The 24,765-nt window shown below is 37.8% G+C and overlaps 1 protein-coding gene across 1 annotated transcript in view; it reads left to right on the top strand.

Moving 5' to 3' along the window:
• The window catches only part of LOC120525545 (cyclin-dependent kinase 8-like), an 89,457-nt gene extending 76,484 nt beyond the window's left edge, over window positions 1-12,973 (top strand). The window contains exon 3 of the mRNA XM_039747932.1: window positions 12,758-12,973. Coding sequence (XP_039603866.1) covers window positions 12,758-12,832 — 75 coding nt within the window. The 3' untranslated portion in view covers window positions 12,833-12,973. The remainder of the gene's footprint in view (window positions 1-12,757) is intronic.
• The last annotated feature ends 11,792 nt before the right edge of the window (window positions 12,974-24,765 follow it).

Here is a 24,765-nt window from a genome sequence, read left to right as displayed (position 1 = left end):
TTCCAAGAGCTATTAATTGTAACTTAGCTGTCTTTATCCTGACTACTACTACTACTAATAATAATGTTGCGGTTTCCTCCCACAGTCCAAATACATGGAGCTTAGGTGCATTGGCGATTCTCCCTAGTGTATGCTTGGTGTGTGGGTGTGTGTGTGCGCGCCCCACGATAGGCTGGCACCCTGCACAGGCTTTGTTTCCTGCCTTGCGCCATGTGTTGGCTGGGATTGGCTTCAGTAGACTCCCGTGACCCTGTACTTAGGATATAGCAGGTTTGATAATGGATGGATGGATGCATTTATAGAGCGCCTTTCACAAATATAAAAAAAAAAAAACAAATTACACAGAAGACAAAAGTTCGTAGAAGAGAAAAGTTTTCAGTTGAGGTTTAAAGGTGCAGAAAAAGGAGTACTCTCAGAGAGACTGAGGAAGAGCGTTCCAAAGTTGAGTGGCTAGAGCACTGAAGGACCTACCTCCCAGGGTGGAGAGCAAGATTACTGCTCGAGGACCTGAGAGAGCGACAAGGAGAGTAAGGAGCTAGGAGCTGAGTGAGTTAGAGGGGGGCAAGGTTATGTATGGCTTTGAAGGTGAGAAGCAGAATCTTGAATTTAGCCCTTGATGGAACTGGTAACAACTGAAGCTGAGAGAGAACAGTGGAGATGTGAGCAAAACTCTTTGTGTGGCTAAGGACTCTGGCTCCGGAATTCTGAATGTACTGTAGCTTCTGCATAGATTTTGCAGGGAGGCTGATAAAGAGGGAATTACAGTAATTAATACGAAACCTTATGAAACAATGAACCAGAGTCTAGGCATCATTAAAAGATAAAAATGGATGGTGTTGAGCAATGTTACGCAGATGATTGAATGAAATTTTGGACCTAATGTGTAGCTCAAAATTAAGTGATGAATCAAACAAAACACCAAGATTTCTGATAACAAGAGCAGGTTTGACAAGTGTAACATCACTAAAAACAGAGAAATTAGATTCTTTAGAAAATAGGGAGCTTGGTCCTGCCAGTAACATGTCAGTTTTATTGGCATTAAGTTTTAGAAAGTTATTTTCCATCCATAGCTTAAGATCAGTGTCAGTGCTGGGAGGTGAATCTGTAGGGGAGTCTGTACTAAGATATAACTGTATATTGTCTGCATAACAGTGGAAGTTAAGGCCATGTCTGCGAATAATCTGACCCAAAGGAAGGATATAAAGTAGAAAAAGTAATGGCCCAAGGACTGAACCCTGAGAGGGCTGAGTTTGACAAACTGTTGCCTATTAGAGAGATATGATGTGAGCTATTGAAGGGCTAAGTCAGAGATCCCTACAGCAGAGAGATGTGACAGGAGGATTTCTTTATTAACAGTGTCAAATGCTACACTTAAGTCAAGAAGGAGGAGAATATTAAGTGAACCATAGTCTGCAGATTGGAGAAGAGCTGTCTCAGTGCTGTGCTGTGTGCGAAAGCCAGACTGAAACGGCTCATAGAGTGTATTGTCTTGAAGAAAAGCACGGAGTTATGTAGCAACCCCGCGTTCCATCACCTTAGCCAAAATAGGGAGATTAGTGATAGATCTATAACTGGAGAGAGAAGAAGGATCCAGGTTAGGTTTTTTAAGGATTGGTGTAACTGCAGCAGTTTTGAGGGTAGTAGGGTCAGAACCTGAAATGAAACATGCATTTATCAATGAGGCAACAGGAATGCAAATTATGGATGAGCATATCTTAAGCAGAGAAGTGCGGGCAGGGTCAAGCAGACAGGAAGAGGAATTAGACTTATTAAGTCCAGGAATGGCAAGACAGTCAACAGGCTAGAAACAACTGAGTCTTAATGATGTAGATGGCAGATTGGAATGAGTGAGTGATTGAGGTGTGGAGGGGAAACTGATAGATTTGATCAATTTTGGTATTAAAGAAATGTAAGAAAGCCTGACACTGTTCAGCTGTATTGAGGCATGCTAGAGTAAGGGGTTGGAGGAGTTTATTAACAGTCCTAAAAAAAAGTTCTAGGCCAAGACTTAGCACCATTCATGATAGAAAAATAATAGTTGAAGCGAGCAGTGTTAAGGGCATCCCTATATTTAAGTGTTTGCTCAGTGTAAAGCTGTGAATGAGCTATGAGGCCTGTTCTTATAAAGCTGCTCAAGACGCCAGTTAATGGTTTTCATAGCTCTAAGCTCATGGGTGTACCAGGGAGCGGGTGGCTGGAACAAGCCTAGTCCTTAAGGGAGTAAAGTTATCTAACAGTTGGGAAACATAGTTGTTATAAAGGGAAACCATGTTTTCAGGAAAGGGAAGACGGAAGGGAAACAGCACACAAATCAGAATTAAGAGACCTAATGCTGCGATAAGAGGCAGACTTTTTCTCGACAGATGTAGCAGTAATAATACTAAAGTTACATTCAATAAATCTAAAGAGAAAAAAAGATGAGAGAGAGACAAGAACACACATTTTCATTAATATACTAGTATAGTCAAAGCCTGCTTTTACTTATTGTTTTATATGCTTCTTCATTCAAAGTAAAAATATAAAATAATTGAGAGTGGTGGTTGGGGAGATCTGCAGTTAAATCAGTAAATTATATGAAATTGTGAACCCTTCTATCCATTCAAGTACGCATCAGTATCATAGAAGATACCACATAAAATCTCTTACTGTGCTATACAGTATTGACCAATAATAATTTTCATTTTAGACTGGTATGTTCCTACCCTTTAGCTTCAGGGGCTTTCCATAGTCTGACGTGAACATTTGTTTGTGAAACAAATATTACAAAGTGATAGTTCAACACAGGTGGTTATTCTTTTACATGCTGCCCTTAAAACAAACAGCACAGACCACACCATTTCTGTTTTTTAATGCTTTAAGTGTCAATTACTCAGGAAAAATGGTTCAGAAAAACAACTCTTATGATCTGTTCTAGGATGCAGTATAACATTCTCAAACCAAGCATTCTAATAATGCTAAACTTGAACCCATCTGCAAGGCAGCAAACCATCCTACATGGATCTCCACTGATACACACTGTCTTGTAAAAGTATAAAACTAATTTCACATTTTGTTGTCTCAGACTGTTACTTCAAGGATAAGTTTGGTATTTTTAAGGTCAATGTTATTTCTTTACAATCATGGTATATATTAATTTACCACATAAATTTATGTTCTAAAGTGAATACTTTTATACAAATAACAATTTATGTAACCGTATTGTCAAGCTTGAGTGACAAAGTTGCATAACCGACTTGAAAAGGGATCAGGTTTCCAAGGAACAAAATCATTATTGCTGAATTGGCAGGTAAAAACACAAGACCTTATTCAGAAGGGGTTTGTCAATAGCAGACAAGCACACAGGTTGCAGCTGTCAAATGTGGTGCTCCAGCTCCCATCTCTAGGTCAAAAGAGCACAAAGTCCTCCTAATCAAGCGGATTCAATGGCTCGGAAGCAGTGGCTGGAGCAGACGCAGCCTAAGGGAGAGAGGATAGTAGAGGGAGCCGTTCGGTTGTATACGTTTTGGTCTTTTAAATACTCTAAATCATGTGTGAGAAGCATGTTGTGCGGTAAGCCTGCATCTGATCCTGCAAAGGGGACGGGTAAGAGTGCGTTTGTTTCTCATTTCTTTGCCATAGGTTTACTGTTTAACAGAGAGACAGCTCACAGCTAAGAGCATGCAGCTGGTGTCACTTTGCGGGAGGGAAAATGGAGCAGGGGAACTACTGAACTGCACATGAGCGACAGTTGCCACCATTATGAGCAACTAACCAATGGCAACACTAGTCACAATATGTGTTAGAAAAAGCCTTAAAACCTACCAAATACGTCTACTTTGAAATGCCAAAGGTCCTGGCTTAAGAAAATAAATGTGTCTTCCGTGTTGATGAGGCATCCTTGTGATAACAAAAGGATATTAGAAATAATCATTTTATATTTTGTTTCTTTGTACTATTTTCTCATGGAAAGGGTAATTTCTTTACTCGCTTATGTGTTTGCAACAGCAGTGAAGTTACATATGACATTGCAATGGAAAATCTTAACCTACCACACCTCTCTTTACATGCGTGGCAGCATAGTGAAAAGACTTTGTGAACATAACCGTGAATCTGAACTGATTACACAGCATTTTATTTTTAATAAAACTTTAGATTTTGGGCGGCACGGTGGCGCAGTGGTAGCTCTGCGTGGAGTTTGCATGTTCTTCCCGTGTCTGTGTCGGTTTCCTCCGGGTGCTCCAGTTTCCTCCAACAGTCCAAAGACATGCAGTTTAGGTACATTGGCGATCCTAAATTGTCCCTAGTGTGTGCTTGGGGTGTGTGTGTGTGTGTGTGCGCTCTGTGGTGGGCTTGCATTCTGTGTGGGATTTGTTCCTGTCTTGCGCCCTGTGTTGGCTGGATTGGCTCCAGCAGACCCCCATGACCTTGTGTTAGGATATAGCAGGCTGGAAATGACTGACTGACTGATGTCTTTAGATTTTTGAAATAGGCATGCTGCTGTTACAGCTTTTTTAATGCATGATGAGTTTGTCTTGCTGACAATATTGTAATGAAAGCACTAACCACAATGTTTTTGAGTGAGTAAATTTGTTTGGTACCAATTAATCTGTAAATCCAAGCAAACTCCATGTAGAACCTGGCTCTGTGAGTCCAGGATGACAGTCCACTCTGCCTATGTTAAAACATCGGTTCTGAACTCCATTAACTTCAATCTGATTAAAATGAGTTGAACTCTCATTACTAAACTGGCCTTATTATATATGTATACCGTGTGTGTGTTCGTTCACCCTGTAATGGACTGGCATCCCGTCTGTGTGTTGCTTCTGCCTTGAGTCGGATGCTTGTTGGATTAGCTTTAGCTGGATTGTGATCATGTCCTGGATAAATAGGTTAGGAAGATGGATTGATGTATTTATTGATGTATGCAGGGATTGAAGTGGGGCAGTATGCACTCCTATACTACACCGGCTTTCTCCCATTAAAGCACTGAAAGAGTGTATGTATGCCTATAATTTCTGTTCAGTTCTTGTCTTTTCTTTGTGTGCAACACAGGCTCAGTATTCTCTGTCACTGAAGCACATGCATGCTTTATCAATCCAACCAGAGCAGGTAGTATCTTCTCTAAAGGGTAACACACTAATGATATAAGTGGTCATTAGTGTGGTTTTCCCCCCAACCACCCATTATTACTGTCTAGCTGTCTACAGAGATCTGAGAGAGCAAAGGTACTGTGGAATAAGACAAACAGGGAAGTTGGCAAAGACATGAGGCTCACAGGTGTTCTCCATTTAAAACAGCAACAATGGTTTGCTTTTTAGGTATTTTCTTTCTTAAAATGACACAGATTCACTGCTTTTCAATATGTGTGTTATCTCAAGATATGGTTCAAAACTCTTTTTAATGTTTTTGACTTGAAAAATTGACATATATGTGGTGATCCATAGAACCTTATTATAACTTTCAAGAACAAACAAAAAATTAAAACATTTTATTAAAAAACACTGCTGTACTTGATTGTAGTGCACAGTATTATATTGCAAATTAATATATACCATGATTGTGAAGAAATAACTTTGACTTATCTTATCTAGCTAATCTATAAAACTATGTATATCATGCCAAATCAAAACAAACAAAGTTTTTCAAAACTTGGAAAGGAAAAAGGAAAAAAAAAACTTGCTAAAGAGGAAAAATCAATTATGATATTTACAAAATGGTCATACCCTTTGAAAATAAAAGGCTAATTTTGCTCAAGAGCATTGGATTACCTTACCAACTCGATGCTGATGATCTTCACCCATATATAAAATGGGTAGATCACTTGTTCTTAATTAATTTATAATGATAAAATCCTACTCTCTTGCTAAAATCAAACAGCGTGTTTTTTTCCATAAAGCAAGCCAAAATGACGACAAAAATAGCAATTAGAACAACTTAGATAATGATAGAGAAACAGTAATCTGTGAAAGAGTACAAGACCATCTCAAAGTCACTGAACTTGGATGTGAGTGCAGTCCATCATATGATGAGGTCTAAAAATTGCTGTTTATCACTGCTCCCCAGAAAACTTGCCATCATGTGAGCAGTTTTGCATGGAGAAGTGGGCAAATCTTAGAGACTTGTGTAGAAAGACCAAGCACTGAACAAGTGGTGTGTGGGGTTAGTATTTGATACCAAAATCTAGATCTTTGAAACAACAGTACTAACCCTTGTGCTACCATACTGTTCAGATTCATATACATAAATATGAAATTTTGGGTTAAAATAACTAACAAATCCAATAATTATGACCTATTCTGTTACAAAATGATTGAAACTGCTATCAGCTGTACCATTTGTTCCATTGCCATTGATTTGGAATTGAAATATTTCTTACTCATGTGTCATATGTTTGCTTTATATGTTCATGTGTGTATATGTGGTATTCACTCAGTTTATTGGCCAATGATAGGGCAGTATATGGGCTTTATTAATGTGAGGTTAATGCTGCCATTGCAAATGTAATTTGATTATGATTCGCACACTATACTGTCAGGTCAATGGTTACAAATGAGTTCTGTTTCTGTGTACATCCATAAACTGATTTTGTATAAAAGCAGAATAACAGGCAATCATCAAAATGCATAATGAGTTACTGCTTATATTACAGAAAAGTTTTAAACTTTTTAATAAATTGGCAGTGGGTATTACTGTACTTTTTATCACAAAATACCAACAGTTTTTAAATTCAACAATGGATACATGCAGTTTTTTAAACTTATGCTTAAACATCCTACCTCATGGAGATGACAAAGGCATAATGATGTCAAAAAAATATACCTCTAACTGGTGATTGTGAGATGCATGATATCTCTGCTGAGGATCTGCTCAGATTTGTACTTTTTCTCTCAGAAGCTATATTCCTTGAGGTGGCATGAGTGAACACATACATACTGGGAATTTCTAGAAATGATTCTCCGATTGAGGCTGCAATCAAGATCAGCCAGTTTTCAACCCCAAACGACTTGATCAGTGATTGGTAAACTGATCTCAAAAAATGTTTTTTTTTTTCAGTTTCTGATTTTTTTTTTTTTTACATTTTGTGGTAGTTTAGTTATGATTTAGTTTAGAAGAGCTCCTTTACATGATGGATTATGGTAGTTAAAGAATTACATGTGTTATTTTGTTGCTGAACATCCTGTAAACAGAAGGCTGATTGTCAGACTTTAGAAGAGAGTGAGGGAAGGAATTGGGTTTTTACATTAAATAAAGCAGAGTAATAAACTAAGAAAGGGAATCTGAGGTGTTGTGCTGTTCATGGAGAGGAATGTCCCAGTTTAGAATTTTGGCTCCTAGTTGTGACAAAAGTGTTACTTTATTTTATGTGTATTATTAAATATTTTTGCAAGTTTTATTAGTTTAAAAAAGTATTATTTTAGTATTTTTGTAGTCATTGAAAACATCTACATGATTCAATTTTGTTATTAAAAATTGAAACTGTAAGATCTTGTAGTGTAGAGTTTAATTTCAAAAATGCCACTTTAATATGGAGCACAGTGTTTCTAAAAGAGTTTAGTGAAAAAAATAAATAATAAAGAAAACAAATCAGAATTGAAATCAGAATCAGCCAGTTTTAGTAGCATGAAGTTGATGATTGGTATCAGCTTTGCAAAACCTGATTGGAGCTTCCCTAATTTTCATGATTCATGTGCATGAAAGCACAAAATGAGTGAAAATGGTGACAAAGTAAGCACTGCTTTGTGGCAGCCACCTCTAACACTTTAGGCATAGTACATATTCGTCCACTTCAAAGTTAGTTTCCTTTGTTTGTAAGCAGAATGTGGAAATTGCTAGATTGCAATTAACTGAAATTCACCTTAATTGAAATTCTGAAATTTTCAGTGAAATTTAGATTTTTAAAATCTACACAAACAAGCCCTACCATTAGCTACAAAGATGACAAAATGTGCTGCCTCGTTATGGAACAGAGTCAGGGCCAATGAGGAGTTTAAACAGATTAAAAATGAAGGGGGAAAAAGAGGGTGAATTAAGTAAACACAAGAAAATGTATAGCCAATAAATATAGAATGTATGGAAAGAGAAGATTCACACATGGAAAATCACTCCTAGAATGGAATACAGCCTTTGCTACGGAGAATGAGACTTAACTGCTTTCGCTGCCAGAAAACTTACTGTAGTTTCTGGTGATGAGCCCACTTGAGACTGATATTTCTCATTTGATTGGAATACATTTCCAGCATTCATAGTATCTGGAAGATATTTTTTCCATTTTTAAACTTGTAGAAGCATCTGAAGCCAAAAGGGCTGAGTAGAAAATTGTCACTACAAGTCTCATTATTGATTTTTGTAAACAGCAGCAGCACACTTCCTAGCACTGGTATCCAGTAATGAAGTACTCCAACAATTTACTTAAGTAAAAGTACAAATAAATTAACAAACATGTACCTTATTGGCCTTTGTAATGAAGTAAAAGTTAGTACTTGCTTGTAAATATACTTAAAGTATTCAGGAAAAAGTATCTAATGTAATGTACAGTATATTGTGTTAAATACAAAAATAGTACATGTTGTGCCATTTTAATTAAGAAGGATGCAGATTTTGCTACTGACAAAGCCAGATTAAGACCTCCATGGGCCCAAAGGTGTCCAAGGTTAAAATACCTCAATATTTCCATTATGAACATAACATATAGTGCCCTCCATAATGTTTGGGACAAGGACATATTTTGACTCGATTTACCCCTCTGCTACACAGTTTAAAATTACAAATCAAACAATTCAGACATGATTAAAGTGCACATGTTTTACTTATCTATCTATCTATCTATCTATCTATCTATCTATCTATCTATCTATCTATCTGAAATTTCTCATTTTATTGCACCACCAAGCTCTTGCTTTCAGAGACCATCTACTTTCCCTTTTGCTGTATGGTAACACTTAAATGTTTGATCTTATAAAAGTGACTTAATAGGCACCTTCTGTGATCATGGTCTACCCACTCTTATTTTTGTTTTAGAAGGACCCAAGTATTACTGATGGTAAATCTGGCCACACCTAAACATATAAATTTAATATTATTTATATAATCTGTTTAAAACAATTTTAAGAATGATTTGTACAAAAAATTCATATTTCAATATAAATGCATCATTACTATATTGTACTTTTGTGATTAATGAGACAATAATTAATAACAACTCTTGTTCAGCATTGATGATTATTAGACAGGCAGTACTTTCAAATGTGCTTTAAGAATCTTAACGAAAAGAGGCTGATGACTTCACGCATGCGCTTTAAACCTCTAAATCAGAGGTTTTTAAACTTTTTACTGTATTCTAAGAACCCTTAATAGAAATTCAGTACTGTACTGGAAACCAAGAAGAAGATAATTATCAAATTGACAATGCGGTCATAAACAGATAAACAACAATGGCCGTATAATAAAAAAAGTATATTCAAGGATATTTTCTCATGTGAATATTACTAAAAGAGAAAAGTGGGACACTAATGTATTGTTTTAACAGTACTCTTTATCCATATTCCAAATTTGTTGATTCATGGAAGGGTAATGGGGAAACTGGCGCCTGTCTCAGCAACTGTAAGGTACAAAGCAGGAACAAACCCTGGAAAGGATGCTATTCTATCACAGGGTGAATACACACAAGACATTTCAGTGCCACCAATCCACTTAATTAGAATGTCTTTGGACTGTTGGAGAAACCCACATGGACATGGGGAGAACATGCAAACTCCACACAGAGAGCATCTGGGGTTAAACCTAAAACACCTTGTATCATTCAAAACTGGAATAGATTTCTAAGGTGTACCACTGCCAGTAGAAATGCTTAGTTTTAGTAAAGCTGAAAGATAATTTCTTTGGCTGTGGCGCAAGAATATGATGATTTTTGAAACCATAGTGTGAAAGGTCACTTAACTTTGTCATTTGACTTATGACACCAGTTAGGGAATCAAGTAGCACAAAAATGAATCAATGCAGCTTATTTACCTGGTCTTGAACAACATTTAAAAATATTTTTTCAAATGAGCCTTTATCATTAACAATACATTTTTCTAAACGAGTTTGCAAATAGTTTAGCATTCTCCAGTTTCCATTTAACAGTTCAATTAACTGAAAAAAGGCTAATTTATTCCTAAAAATATATATACTCGATTTCTGTTTTGTATAGGCAATAGGATAAATGTTGCTGAATAGTTCAGTGAGCAGTCCAGTCAGAAATGTTTAACAGTACTGACTAATATTATGCTAAATGTCTACTGCTTATTTGACCCTTTTTATATTTTCAGGTGTTCTTACAGTTCTCAGTGGTCTAACAAACATGTTTTTCACACTACTAGTAGTACACTTATGGAGTCTTGCTTAGTGAAAATTGCTAACATTCTATTTCTACTTTTGGGCAGCTTGGTGGCTTAGTGGTTAATAATAGCAGGTCAAGTGTCATTAGTTCAATTGCTGTGGGGTATGTGTATCTTAAGGGCATATCTTTCCTTTTTGCCCTATGCACCCAAGAAGAGCTAAAACCCCTAATAACCTTGTTTTGCTTTAAGCAGATTTCAAAATATGTGTGTGTGTGTTAACTTCTACATCAGAAGAAAATTTCAGGAAAGCACAAATTGGAGAACAAACATTAATGCATATAGCATGATAACTTGTGCTGCTCAGATCTGTTTTTATTGTCTCCTGTTTCTAAGCTCAGGCCTGCTGCAGTGTATGCATTATTTAAGCAGAGATAATGAGCTTTGAGTCTCATGAGAGAGGAGGTAATACAGTGTATGTGAGTTGCTGTAATGAATACTGACTAAGGAAAGACCTTCTCAAGAATCAGAACACAGTGAAGGTCAGCCATAATTTTTGTTGTCTCATTTTAGGGAGAGAGAGGTTGGGAGCATGCACTGATAGCTTGTTGCTGCACCCACCATATGATGAAACACCTGGATTTGGACCCGAGTGGAGTGGGTGACACCTCAGAGAACAAATATAGCTTTCCCACTGTCATATCATAACTTTTAAAATAAGTGTGCATGTCTATAGTACGCATATATAAATTATTCCTCAACCTTTGACCTTGGCTGTGATAGGGCTAATTTTGCTCAATCTGTCAAATATTACTGTCCTCCAGAACCTTATTTGCTTGGTGCAGTTTTCACTTCAATGCATACTACCAAGTTGCAATTTTAGCAGCTCTCAGGTACCTGGTGAAAAGGGTGGTTCTATTTTTTTACTAAATTCTGTTAATTTGAAATCTGCATACTGCAACAAAAGCACAGATGCAAATGTTTCTAGGAAGAAAATATATTCATGTTCACATCACACCATGACCACCAGACCACCAAATGTACAAGGCACTGACTGCATTTCAGTTCTTTTTAACTTCAACAGACCACAACTTGGAGTAACTCCAGTTGCAAAATATCAGCAATGTGACTTTACAGTAAATTTAAAGGCATGATGCATAAAAATCTATAAAATTATTATTTATAAATTTAATTCATCTTAAAAGTATTGAAAGAAAAAATAATGTCAAGTAACAGCCTGCCAACCTGTGTATTCAATTTTATTTTATACATATATACAGGTATATACTGATAGTCCTATGGATCGGTAAGATCGGTAATTCTGGAATGTTCACAGACTATGTGAAGTTTCACATTTTCTTCTCATGTTTCTCAGCTTTTCTCTGGGTATACAGTGATGCATCTGGATGCTCGCAGCCTTGGCATCACCTGTTTCCAGTACTTCAATAGTCATTAAACAAAGATGGACTAGTGCAATGAGGAAACAAACAACAAGATAAGTGCAAAAATGCATAGTGCAGCTTATGTATAACACTTCAGTGCCGAATTAATAAATAGTGCATTTCAATTTTTGCATTAAATAAATCAATAAATATTTCAGTACAAACCAGTGTTCTGATGGGAATTAAAATCAATCAATAAATAATCCAAATAGAATGTTAAAAACAAAAATAAAACCACATAGTTAAAATCAGGATCGTCCTTATCTCCAGTGATGCTCTGTGCTTCACTGTGTCTTGGCTGTTCCACTCACCTATTGAGTCTTCTAAGCTGAGCTGAGGCAAGCAAGCATGGTCAACCCTCATTTGACTTTCGTCCTAGGCACTTCAGCCATCACCAATGGGACACCCAAAGCCCAGCTTTGCCTTCCCACTGCTATCCCTCAGTTACATGGAACAACCCTGAAAGCCATTGGCTTCACAATGTTAAGCAGGAGCCGCATTTCTCTGCAGCATCTTTTCTCTTGCTCCCTGTGGGGTCATCTGATCACCATGCCTCCTAACAACTGCAGTGGTTGACAATCCTGATACTTTTCTCTGTTTTCTGCAAGAACTTCCTCTCTTGATTTTTCTCTCCCATCTCTGATCTTTTCTTGCTCTTATCCTCCCTCTGTTAGTGTCAGATTCCTCTATTACTATGTGGATGCAGGTGCTTTGTTTAACAACCTGTGGCACGTCCGTGAGGAAACCGGCTGAGCTGATCTTGTTTGCACGTGTGATGTTTATGCAGCCCCACCGTGATACATGTCCTGCTTCAACAGGGTCCTCGCGGCCCCAGCACACAGTGAAGCATCTGTTGGGCATAGAAAACTCATCACCACGGCAGCGAGTTCACTCACAGCTCTCTGTGCAGAGCATACGTTAGCCAGGGACCTATCGCTGATACGGTGGAGGTGGGGGTTGGGGGTTATTTTAATTCGGGCAATGACCTGGCCCACTTTCTCTTTGTCCCTTCTCCTTCAGGACAATCCAATGCCAATCTCGGATCCGCAGCCGCGGGACCAACCTGAGGAGGAGGATTATCAGTGCCTGGACTGAAGGAGGGAGCTGAGGTGGAATAACTTATGAAGTCACTGCTTGCTTGCTGTGTTTGTGCGTTATAGAGTGTTAGTTCCCGCCTCAATAAAAATGCTTGCTATTCCTGTTTGAGGTTGTTAATAAAGCTGATCATTCTTAAGATTATGACTCAGCCTCCTGTTTTTGGAGTGTAAGAGAGTGAGTCACACGTCACAACATTTGCACGTCAATACGAAAGCAGCCAATTTCCCCAATAAATACCCAGTGTCCGCATGGCTTCCCAGTGCCACACACCCAGCCCCACCAAGTGCACTGCCACAGATCACCTAACTTGCTTTACCACATGTACTTGTTTCTCCTCACATCCCAGAAATATGTTATTTGGGTTGATAGCAACTGTAAATTGGCCAAAAAGGAATGAGTGTGACTGTGTGAGTGATTATGCCTTTTGAGTTGGCATTCTGGATTATTCACAAAAAGCCTTAGAAATTTATTTGGTTAAAAAAAAAGTTTGAACTGATGTTCTATGTCCTCTGTCTGAAAGTAGAAAAAAAATCTTCTGTGGTTGCGGTTTGGTTACAGTAATACTGCTTAGGCAGGCAAACCTGATATATATTTTTTTTAATTGTCAAAGCAAAGAGTAAAAGTACAACTATTTGCAAATGAATTCATACAAGAAAATCTGATGTGACAGGGCAGAAAATCTATCTTAGAAAAATGAACAAATAACAACATCACAACAACCAAAGTACTGAAAGAATATGTTTTAATCAGTCAATCCATATATTCACTCAGTGATTTCCAAGAGTCTTCCTGAGTTCAGCCCTGCTGGGTAGTTATCTCAAACAATCTTGTGATTGAGACTCTATCATTTATAGACCTTGATTAAATGAAACTAACTAACCACATGCTTTTGGATTTGGGACAGAGCTGGGAGTCCTGGAAGCTGGAAGCCTTTAGGCCACATAGACCTTGCTCATATGTCTTATAAACTGCTCAAAAAAATTAAAGGAACACTTTGAAAACACATCAGATCTCAATGGGAAAAAGAAATCCTCCTGGATATCTATACTGATATAGACTGGGTAATGTGTTAGGAACGAAAGGATGCCACATTGTTTGATGGAAATGAAAATGATCAACCTACAGAGCCCTGAATTCAAAGACGCCCCAAAAATTAGAGTGAAAAAATTATGTGGCAGGCTAGTACATTTTCCCAAAATTTAATTGCAGCAACTCCAAATTGTACGCAGCACTTTGTATGGCCCCTGTGTTCTTGTATACATGCCTGACAACATCGGTGCATGCTTCTAATGAGATGACAGATGGTGTTGTAGGGGATCTCCTCCCAGATCTGAACCAGGGCATCACTGAGCTCCTGGACAGTCTGAGGTGCAACCTGGTGGCATTGGATGGACCAAAACATAATGTCCCAGAGGTGTTGTATTGGATTTAGGTCAGGAAAGTGTGGTGGCCAGTCAATGGTATCAATTCCTTCATCCTCCAGGAACTTCCTGCATACTCTCACCACATGAGGCCAGGAATTGTCGTGCACCAGGAGCCACTGTACCAGCATAGGGTCTGACAGTGGGTCCAAGGATTTCATCCTGATACCTAATGGCAGCCAAGGTGCCTTTGTCAAGCCTGTAGCGGTCTGTGTGACCCTCCATGGATATGCTTCCCCAGACAATCATTAACCCACCACCAAACTGCTCATGCTGAATGATGTTACAGGCAGCATAATGTTCTCCATGGCTTCTCCAGACCCTTTCACTTCTGTCACGTGCTCAGGGTGAACCTGCTCTAATCTGTAAAAAGCACAGGGCACCAGTGGTGCATCTGCCAATTCTGGTATTCTATGGCGAATGCCAATGGAGCTGCATGCTGCTGGGCAGTGAGCTTAGGGCCCATTAGAGGACATGGGGCCCTTGGGTCACCCTCATGAAGTCTTTCTGGTTGTTTGGTCAGAGACATTCACACCAGTGGCCTGCTGGAGGTCATTTTGTAGGGCTCTGGCATTGCTCATCCTGTCCCTCCTTGCCCAAAGGAGCAGATACTGGTCCTGCTGATGGGTTATGGACCTTCTATGGCCCTCTCCAGCTCTCCTAGAGTAACTGCTTGTCTCCTAGAATCTCCTCCATGCCCTTGAGACTGTGCAGGGAGACACAGCAAACCTTCTGGCAATGACACATATTGATGTGCCATCCTGGAGAAGTTGGACTACCTGTGCAACCTCTGTAGGGTCCAGGTATCGCCTAATGCTACCAGTAGTGACACTGACTGTAGCCAAATGCAAAACTAGTGAAGAAACAGTCAGAAAAGATGAGGAGGGAAAAATGTCAGTGTCCTCCACCTGTTAAACCATTCCTGTTTTGGGGGTCATCTCATTTTTGCCCCTCTAGTGCATCTGTTGTTAATTTCATTAACACCACAGCAGCTGAAACTGATTAACAACCCCCTCTGCTACTTAAATGACCAGATTAATATCCCATAAGTTTCATTGACTTTATGCTATACTCTGATTAAAAAGTGTTCCTTTAATTCTTTTGAGCAGTATATATTTCCCATACAATTTTTCAGTATTTCCCTCTATGCCCTACACATTCCAGGTGTCATTCTTTATTTTTCTCCTTTGCATTTGTTCTCTGACCTTTATCTTCTGGGGGCTGAATTCTTGTTTGTAGATTTATGCATTTTTAATTGATTAATTATCCTTTTTTAATTAGATTTTTTTTCTATTTTTATGTGTGTGTGTTTTTTATGTTAACTCCACTTTGAAAAATAAATACATTCACTCCAACTCTAAATTCCAGCGTCCCCATGTATAAAACTTTGCTTAGATTCCCTATTTAAATTTTGTTTAGGCTGAAAAAGCAAAAACAGCATACATAAAAAATAGGATTTACAAAATCTATACAATTGCCACATATCATGCCAAGTTTCTTTGTAAATCTCAAATCAACTTAAAAGCATGTGCTCATGCACACGCTTTTAGCCACCTCCCATTGCATATTTGCCAGTAACCATGTATAGCTTAACAAACACCTGTTTTGAATATTTATGATCTAATCACCATATAAATACGGCCATGTTCCTGAATGATGCTTCAATTGCAAGCCATAGAAGAACTAAGGAAAAAAGGACTGGGAACAAAACTCAAGTGAATGTGAACATGAGGTATTACTGACTCATAAATAAAAGAAAAAGCAAAGAGTGAGAGCATTGGAGTGGAGAGAGCAATAGCAGTGTGCTATCATGCAGTGCTCAGACTGCCGCCAGTGCACAGAGTAAATTGATGCAGGCTGTATGTGCAGAACTGTGAGATATTAAGAACATTTTAACTGTGCTTGTTTAAAAAAAAAAAAGCAAGGTGGCAGAGGCTGTACGTGTTACTGTGCAATAGTGCATGAGCCATCTCAATGTTGCACATCAATGTGTCATTATAATATTAAAATTTATTTTTGACAGACTAATTTATCCAAGGTGATTTACAAAGTAAGTTAAATATAAATATACAGTGTATATTTAAATATATAAATAACTTACAATGTTTCTATCATTGAGTGCCTTTCATTATATCTCTCTCTTGTGGTGTATCCACTGTCACCTGAAAAACAGATTATACAAGTTGTCTGTAATATGATAAACTTAATTACAATGCTATTAATTAAGTTTACTTACCGAGAAGCTAACCATCATTACTGACGGCATGACCCTGAAGTCTGCTTCCAACACTACTATTTGGTAAGATCAAGGTATTATGGGTTGCGCTTGGCCACCTCGAACATTAATGACACATTTAAGAATTATATATTATTTTTACTCTATATTAATTGAATGAAAATGCTTTCTGTTTGCATATCCATCCATCCATTATCCAACCCGCTATATCCTAACTACAGGGTCATGGGGGTCTCCTGGAGCCAATCCCAGCCAACACAGGGCGCAAGGAAGAAAACAAACCCTGGGCAGGGTGCCAGCCCACTGCAGCTGTTTGCATATACATTAGGAAATCATTAATCACTGCAAATTACCTTTTGATCTCTGCTTGTACCCCTTGACTGTGGGGCAGTTGTATATATTGGGGTAGCAATATAATTATACCATCCATATAGAGGGCATGACATGGTTCAGGAATGACTGTGAAATTCCTGACTGGCCAGCCATTTACTCTGAAAGCTCCTGTCATCAAATACCGTCCATTTGTTAGAACCTGTAATGGAACAGGAATTGTATGATTTCTGAGTGATGGCCTCTGGAATGTAGGCTCCAATGCAGCACACAACTCGAAGAAGACAGCTGTAGAAGGTCTAAATCAGTCATCTTCATGAGCCCAAAAATCATTGTGATCCCTGATAGCTTGCCATTGGTGATATCATCCAAAAGAGCAGATGCAGCAATCGCCAGTTATGTCCTACATACAACACAGAGAAGTCCCTTTTCATAGACAAAATAGATATGCTTAACGTTAATTGGGTTAGTGTGTAGCCTATGCATTAGGCATTATTGCCAATATTGAGGACAGCTGTATTGAGATAGCATGTCTGTTAGCTGATTTAATTAGTTCAAGAACATCAAAATGTGGCCTTTAAATGATGTGTAATAAAATGAAATTTTCTGTTCACTTCATTGTCCTGCTGCCTAGTGCCTCTAAAATGGAATCGTCAGATGGTCTACATTTGGAAGTAGGGCTGGGTGATATAACGAATATTGAAGGTATATTCGGCACATTTTTATATTTAAACTTTTCAGAGGATGTATCCATTTATCAATGATTTTTTTTTTTTTTTACTTTACAGTGCAGTGCAGTATATACAACTTAGCGTTATTGTTCTGAGTATTTACACATGATCACCCAAACACCGCTGCTAATGTATGATTGGCCTTGCTATTAAAGTCACCTATCGGGCATGCGTATACCTTCTTGTTTGGATGGTTGAAGCTCCGGTCATATTTGTTTAACCTTGGCAGGTCTGTTTCCAAGTCCATTCCTCTGAAATAGGTTTGGCAATTTACCTCTCACACATCTGAGTTCATTGTGTGGAAATGTAGCATATTAACATGAGTAAGCCAGACCAAAAAGATGACAAAGTTAGTCTAGAGGATGATAGTACAAATGATGATATCTGTAAAAACACAGAAGTATTTTTTGAATGGTTCGATTTCAAAGGGTTTGAAGAGCAACAAATCTCAATCATTTGCAGGCTGCACCTAAAAAAGATTGCTTCCAAAGCTAGCAGTATTACAGATCTCTTCCACCATCGCAAACTATGCCATGCAATTTAGCATAAAGAGTGCATAAAACCCAATACTGCAGTCTTCGTCCTGCAATGCCAAATACCAGCCTGTCGCCTTAAAACAAGCTGCATTAGCAAATTCAGTTTCTCATTGCTTGCCTTACAAAAAGAACAGTACAAATTGCAGAGAAAGTATGACCTTCATAGCCAATAACATAGCTAAAGGCATGGTCCCTTCCAGTATAGTTGAAAAAACGGTTTTAAATTGCTGCTTAAAATGATGGATCCTAAGTGTGAACTGCCCAGCCATTTATTTATTTATTTATTCCCTGCAGAAACATTGCCAAAATTATATGTTACTTTTTTCTCCTGAATCTTATGTGACATTCCAATGTCATACACTTTGAGCTCACCACAGATTTGTTGTCTATCAAAACACTTGAGTCCTACCTGAGGTTCACTGTGTATTTTGTAGGAAACTAGGATTTAAAAAGTGGACATCTACAAACAAGCACCAAACATATTTTACTTACACAGTCAATGTGAAACCATTCAACAGGGAAACAAAACAGTAAAAATGTTGATTGTCTTATTATGTATATAGGTTTTAAGAGAGAGACTTATTCTCAAAGTCAACTGTTGAATTTTTTAAATTTTTTTTTTATTTTCAGGCAGTCAGAAATTGTATCAGCTTGCATTGTTTTTCTTTATAAAGAACTAAGGTATTGAGTCTAATTTTACTTTTATATCTCCTTTGATTTTATGTTAAGATCAAAAGAGATACAATGCACTCACTTTTTATGTTTGTCATTTGGAAGACCAATACTGATGTGACAAATAAAAGTGTTGTTCATCTTGTCCTGGTTCTGACTATACATTTTATGGTTAAATGCAATATCGGTACTTCTCAGATATCACCACATGACCTTAAAAAATTGAGATATAGTTATTAATACCTACTTCCCAGCTCTGTGTTGAGCCCGTTTTCATTCCAAGTTCATGTTTTATAAATCCTGATTTTTGTTTAACAAATGGCTTATGTGTATTTTTGAGTATAAGCAAGTTTTATACATGATGCTCCAGGTGGTTTTTGCCTTGGCAAGGTGGCATTCTAACCACTTTAAGTGGCAAATGCAATATACCTCATGGGAATTTTAGAGAATTAAATAACATCAAACCAAATTTCAAATTTTTCTCCTGATTTCAGGAGAGTTTACTTCGGCCCAAGGGTTGTATAGTCAATTTATTCTTAACATATTTGATATTCATGAATATACACTCACCTAAAGGATTATTAGGAACACCTGTTCAATTTCTCATTAATGCAATTATCTAATCAACCAATCACATGGCAGTTGCTTCAATGCATTTAGAGGTGTGGTCCTGGTCAAGACAATCTCCTGAACTCCAAACTGAATGTCAGAATGGGAAAGAAAGGTGATTTAAGCAATTTTGAGCGTGGCATGGTTGTTGGTGCCAGACGGGCCGGTCTGAGTATTTCACAATCTGCTCAGTTACTGGGATTTTCACGCACAACCATTTCTAGGGTTTACAAAGAATGGTGTGAAAAGGGAAAAACATCCAGTATGCGGCAGTCCTGTGGGCGAAAATGCCTTGTTGATGCTAGAGGTCAGAGGAGAATGGGCCGGCTGATTCAAGCTGATAGAAGAGCAACTTTGACTGAAATAACCACTCGTTACAACCGAGGTATGCAGCAAAGCATTTGTGAAGCCACAACATGCACAACCTTGAGGCGGATGGGCTACAACAGCAGAAGACCCCACCGGGTACCACTCATCTCCACTACAAATAGGAAAAAGAGGCTACAATTTGCACGAGCTCACCAAAATTGGACAGTTGAAGACTGGAAAAATGTTGCCTGGTCTGATGAGTCTCGATTTCTGTTGAGATATTCAAATGGTCAGAGTCAGAATTTGGCGTAAACAGAATGAGAACATGGATCTATCATGCCTTGTTACCACTGTGCAGGCTGGTGGTGGTGGTGGTGTAATGGTGTGGGGGATGTTTTCTTGGCACACTTTAGGCCCCTTAGTGCCAATTGGGCATCGTTTAAATGCCACGGGCTACCTGAGCATTGTTTCTGACCATGTCCATCCCTTCATGACCACCATGTACCCATCCTCTGATGGCTACTTCCAGCAGGATAATGCACCATGTCACAAAGCTCGAATCATTTCAAATTGGTTTCTTGAACATGACAATAAGTTCACTGTACTAAAATGGCCCCCACAGTCACCAGATCTCAACCCAATAGAGCATCTTTGGGATATGGTGGAACGGGAGCTTCGTGCCCTGGATGTTCATCCCACAAATCTCCATCAACTGCAAGATGCTATCCTATCAATATGGGCCAACATTTCTAAAGAATGCTTTAAGCACCTTGTTGAATCAATGCCACGTAGAAATAAGGCAGTTCTGAAGGCTAAAGGGGTTCAAACACCGTATTAGCATGGTGTTCCTAATAATCCTTTAGGTGAGTGTATACTTACACGGATTTAGGAAAAAAAGCACAGTGAACGATTGGTATCCCATATTGTTTTAATTAAAAGGGTAGACTTAAGTGTAAAAGGTAATTTTATGATATTTCTGGTTTTATCATGGCACATGGGTCTTATGTATTTTTTGTATTTATTTATGTATTTATTTATTCAATGTTGTCTTCTTTGTTTATGCAGTCCTTTTACATGGTTATTATTTATGATAACCATACTTTTTTAAACATTGTAGCTGTTCTGAATAAATAGGTTTTTATCCCATTTAAATACAGAGATGCTATCATCAGTTGTTTACAACTAGCATGATTTAACCATGCAAAATTGAATAAAGAGAACTAGCAAATGGAATCAAAAGAGATATGTCCAGGTAATGACATTACACTATGGCCACTGACCTGTTCTGGTCAATATTTTTCTGATGAGTGTTTGGTTGCTGAATAACAAGCTAGACAATATTATTGCAAAACTTGCTACATGAAGAGGCATCTTTTGTACTCTTTTTCCTAATGACTGATCACTGAAAAACCAGATTCTGCAATTCAACTTGATGTTTTTAGTCTACTGAAACAACAGACCTCAATTGTTGAGTAAAAAGCAGATGAGTTGGCATTTTTTTAAATAAGGGACAGTGTTTGGTGCACATATATTAAAACTGTTGCAAATCTACACAATTAATCTAAGCATCTACTGTATATATATCATCATAAGATACCTCAGGATGTAAAAAATGTATGTATTATTGCTGGAAACTTCAGACAAACAGATTTAAAAAATATTTATTTACCTTACCTATTATCAGCATGATGCTTGTCCCACCCAGGATGCTCACTCACTGAATCACTGTTACAGCTTTGATAAAAGGTGCTGTCACCTTAGTCATTCAGACTGTTATTCAGTACTTGTGCCTTCAGTTTACAAGCAGCAAATTAAGTTGGAGGAGCCAGAAAGAAATATAGTTCAGTATTGCTCTAAAAAGATGGATAAAAACTGCAGCATTGTGTGAGTGTACAAACTGGGACATATTTAGAGATTACTTGTCAGATGTATACAAGTGTGCAATTGCTGGACTGATCATCAGTGACATCCGAAATTTACTAGACTCAGAGCAGTGCATTTTAAATTAGCAAATTGAATCACACAGAAAGTGTAGGTAAAGGCTCAATAATATACTCATAGTTAAATTTGTTAAACAATCCCACTGGAGATAAATTGGAGCAACACTTATGATTTCATGTCTGTTGTCCCCAACTACTTCAAAAGGACAGCTGTTATCCCTGTGCCTAAGAAAACATAAGTGGACTGTCTGAATAACTCCAGCTGTGTTGTGCTTTGAGAGACTAGTGTTGGGACTTATTTAACAGGATAGTCATGATCATCTCCAATTTGCATTTTGTCACAAATGGTCTGAAGAGGATGTTATATCCCTTGCACTCATACCATCTTGCTATGCCAAAGTCCTGTTGAACGACTGAGCAAGTTTACGTTTTCTGGAGTGACTTTAACTGACAAACTGAAATGGCTTGATTCTGGTGCGGCACCCACTTGGCTGAAACTTGTAAAGCACTGCAGAGGGTGGTGAAGGCAGCACAGAATATTCCTGACACCCTTTGCCTTCTATTAAGGACATATACAACACTTGCTGCTTTATAAAGGCAAGCAGTATAATTTAAAGTATTCATTCATTCTGCACTGTTGCTGTTCTCACTCCCTTCTGGGAAATGGTACACGACCATTGGCACTAGCACCAGTAGATTAAAAAAAGCCTCTGCCTACAAGTCGTTAAGCTGCTGAATACGAAACAGTGTGCTTAAATAGATAATACTTACTAATGCATATTGTGTATAATGGTTTGTATTTATTAATGTTGCATGCTATATATACTCTGTGTATTGCAAATTAGAATTCATTGTAATATGTTCACATGACAATTAACTTGATTGGACTTGAATAACAGCAGCTTGTTACTGCTGTTATTCATGTGACGTGCTTACACCACCATTTGATTTATTTTTCTTTGGATAATGCAAGGAGAATATTTAAATGAGTCCATAAAGCATTCAGTCTAAATGGAATTTCAAGGCAACGTTTTAAAAACCTATAGTGACTAGCTAGCTGCTGGTTTTTAACAGAGAGAGAGTTTTTATCTACAAGTCCATATGCTGCTTAACAGCAACTCCTACTAAGGATATCAGTGATATAAATTCTAAGTATACATTGTTTATATGTGTATCATTAAATTTTTGCTGTGGGATGCTTTGTCTGTGCGTTTTTAATGTCACTGCTCTGAGGGTAGACATGCTAGTAAGAATGTACCCATGGCAAACTTGTTGTTTGTTGATGCCGGAAACTTAAGCTTCACAACGCGAGCAGCATTATACGTCCTGCAAGAAAGAGATTTAACCACGCCCGGGGCTGGAAATAAAGCACAAGTATTGTTTTTACAATGTTACGCGAGACAAGGCAGTGAGCCATCATATAAAACAAGTCCACGGACATCTAACCTAGCAGTTGTTGGATTGCTTTTGGCAGACACGCACCATGTGCTCCCAGCTCTTAAAACAACGACATGCGATAAGCAGAACAGGCAGCTCGCCAGCAGCAGAAAGACCGCAAATGATCTGACGGCATCTCCTTAGCGTGCATTCAACTGATTCCCCCATTCCACAATGTGAGTAGTGTTATCGTCCTGCGAGAAAGAGATGTAACCAGGCCAGGGGCTGGAAATAATGGACAAGTACAGTGTTGTTTTTACAGAAGTTTTTAAAGTAAAAGTGAAAATAATGCATATGTAACAATTCCTCTGAAAATAGCAATTGTATATCCAGTAAATCAAACATGGGGTGGGCGAGCAGGGGGCAGAACCCCCTAGTCTACTGTAAAATAAAATGGCTACTGTGTGTATGTGTGTCTCCGGTCCCTCACAGCAATCTAATCAGTCAGTTTGGAATTGGTCTAATTGATCAGTGATGTGATCGACAGAGGAAGTATCAGGCAAGACAGGTTGAGACACATGAAGGTACTGAATAAAAGTATAGGAAAATGGAGAGTTACCTTCAAAGACAGAAAGTATTTGCAAGAAGCTGAATGATATTTTCACACTGGGTAATGGAGACCTGTTTATCATTGTAGTCAAAAAGCAAACAGGAGGCATGCAAGGTGTCTCACTAATGAGTCTGAGAAACAGGCTTTATGGAAATGACCATAAAAAGAGAGTGCAAGGCAAAAGAGATCGAGAAACACAAGGATACCGAAAAAAGGCATAGAAGGAGTCTGAAGGTATCTATACAGAAAGAATTATCAAAGATTTTCAAATTTATTCTGAAAATGTCATCTATGTTATTGAATTAGTATACCTACACAGTTTTGCAGTTCTCATAGACATATGTTTACTTTTCCTAATTGAGGGCAGTCATGATTAAATGTATTGCTTGAAGATATAGCCATGTAATGAATTTTGATAGTGTCTTTAAATGTTTCCTATTTTCAGATAATATAGTCCATATGTACTTGGTTGGTGAGTGTCTTTTTTTACTGTATATACAACTATTTTCCTAACCTTTTTTTTAATCTGCATATAGATGGATAAGTAAAGCAGTTCAATAGTCTAATTTATTTTAATTATTTGTTTACTCAGAAAAGCTTTAGTCAGGTCTACCGATTCTACTGTAACTTTATAGTACTCATCCCAGGAATCATAAGTGATGCTGGTTCCAACGCTAAATGTGATGAGTGCTCATAGTATTGTGTGTTTTATAATTTATACCAAAAAGTTCAGCATTTTTTTGAGCATGCTGTCTGTAAAATAGAAATAAACTGTATGTCATGCTTTTAGAAAGCTGTTGTAAAGAATTGCTAATGCTAGTCAGCCAACATGTTTCCGTGTACTTAAATTCAAGTTCACAGTGTACTCATAGTGCCATTTGAAAATAAACTAATCACATTATTTACATAACTGCATTTACAGTACATAACTGTGATCTACAAATACAGTACCAATAAATAGTATTCACCCCCTAGCTTTGAAGTTCTTGCATTTCATTGGTATAAAGCACATTTACTTATTAATTTATAGTCACTGATCAGTAGAAAAAGAGTGCAAAGTGATGTAAATTGATTGCAGATATAAAATACAAAGTAATTTGTGGTGAAGGCTTTCCATAGGCACTCTATTTTCTCCTCTTTATTGTAGGGGTACAGTGTT

The sequence above is a fragment of the Polypterus senegalus genome, chromosome 3 (assembly GCF_016835505.1).
Source record: "Polypterus senegalus isolate Bchr_013 chromosome 3, ASM1683550v1, whole genome shotgun sequence".
Lineage (NCBI taxonomy): Eukaryota > Metazoa > Chordata > Cladistia > Polypteriformes > Polypteridae > Polypterus > Polypterus senegalus.
Note: the sequence above shows the minus strand (reverse complement) of the source record. Positions and strands in the feature narration are given on the sequence as shown.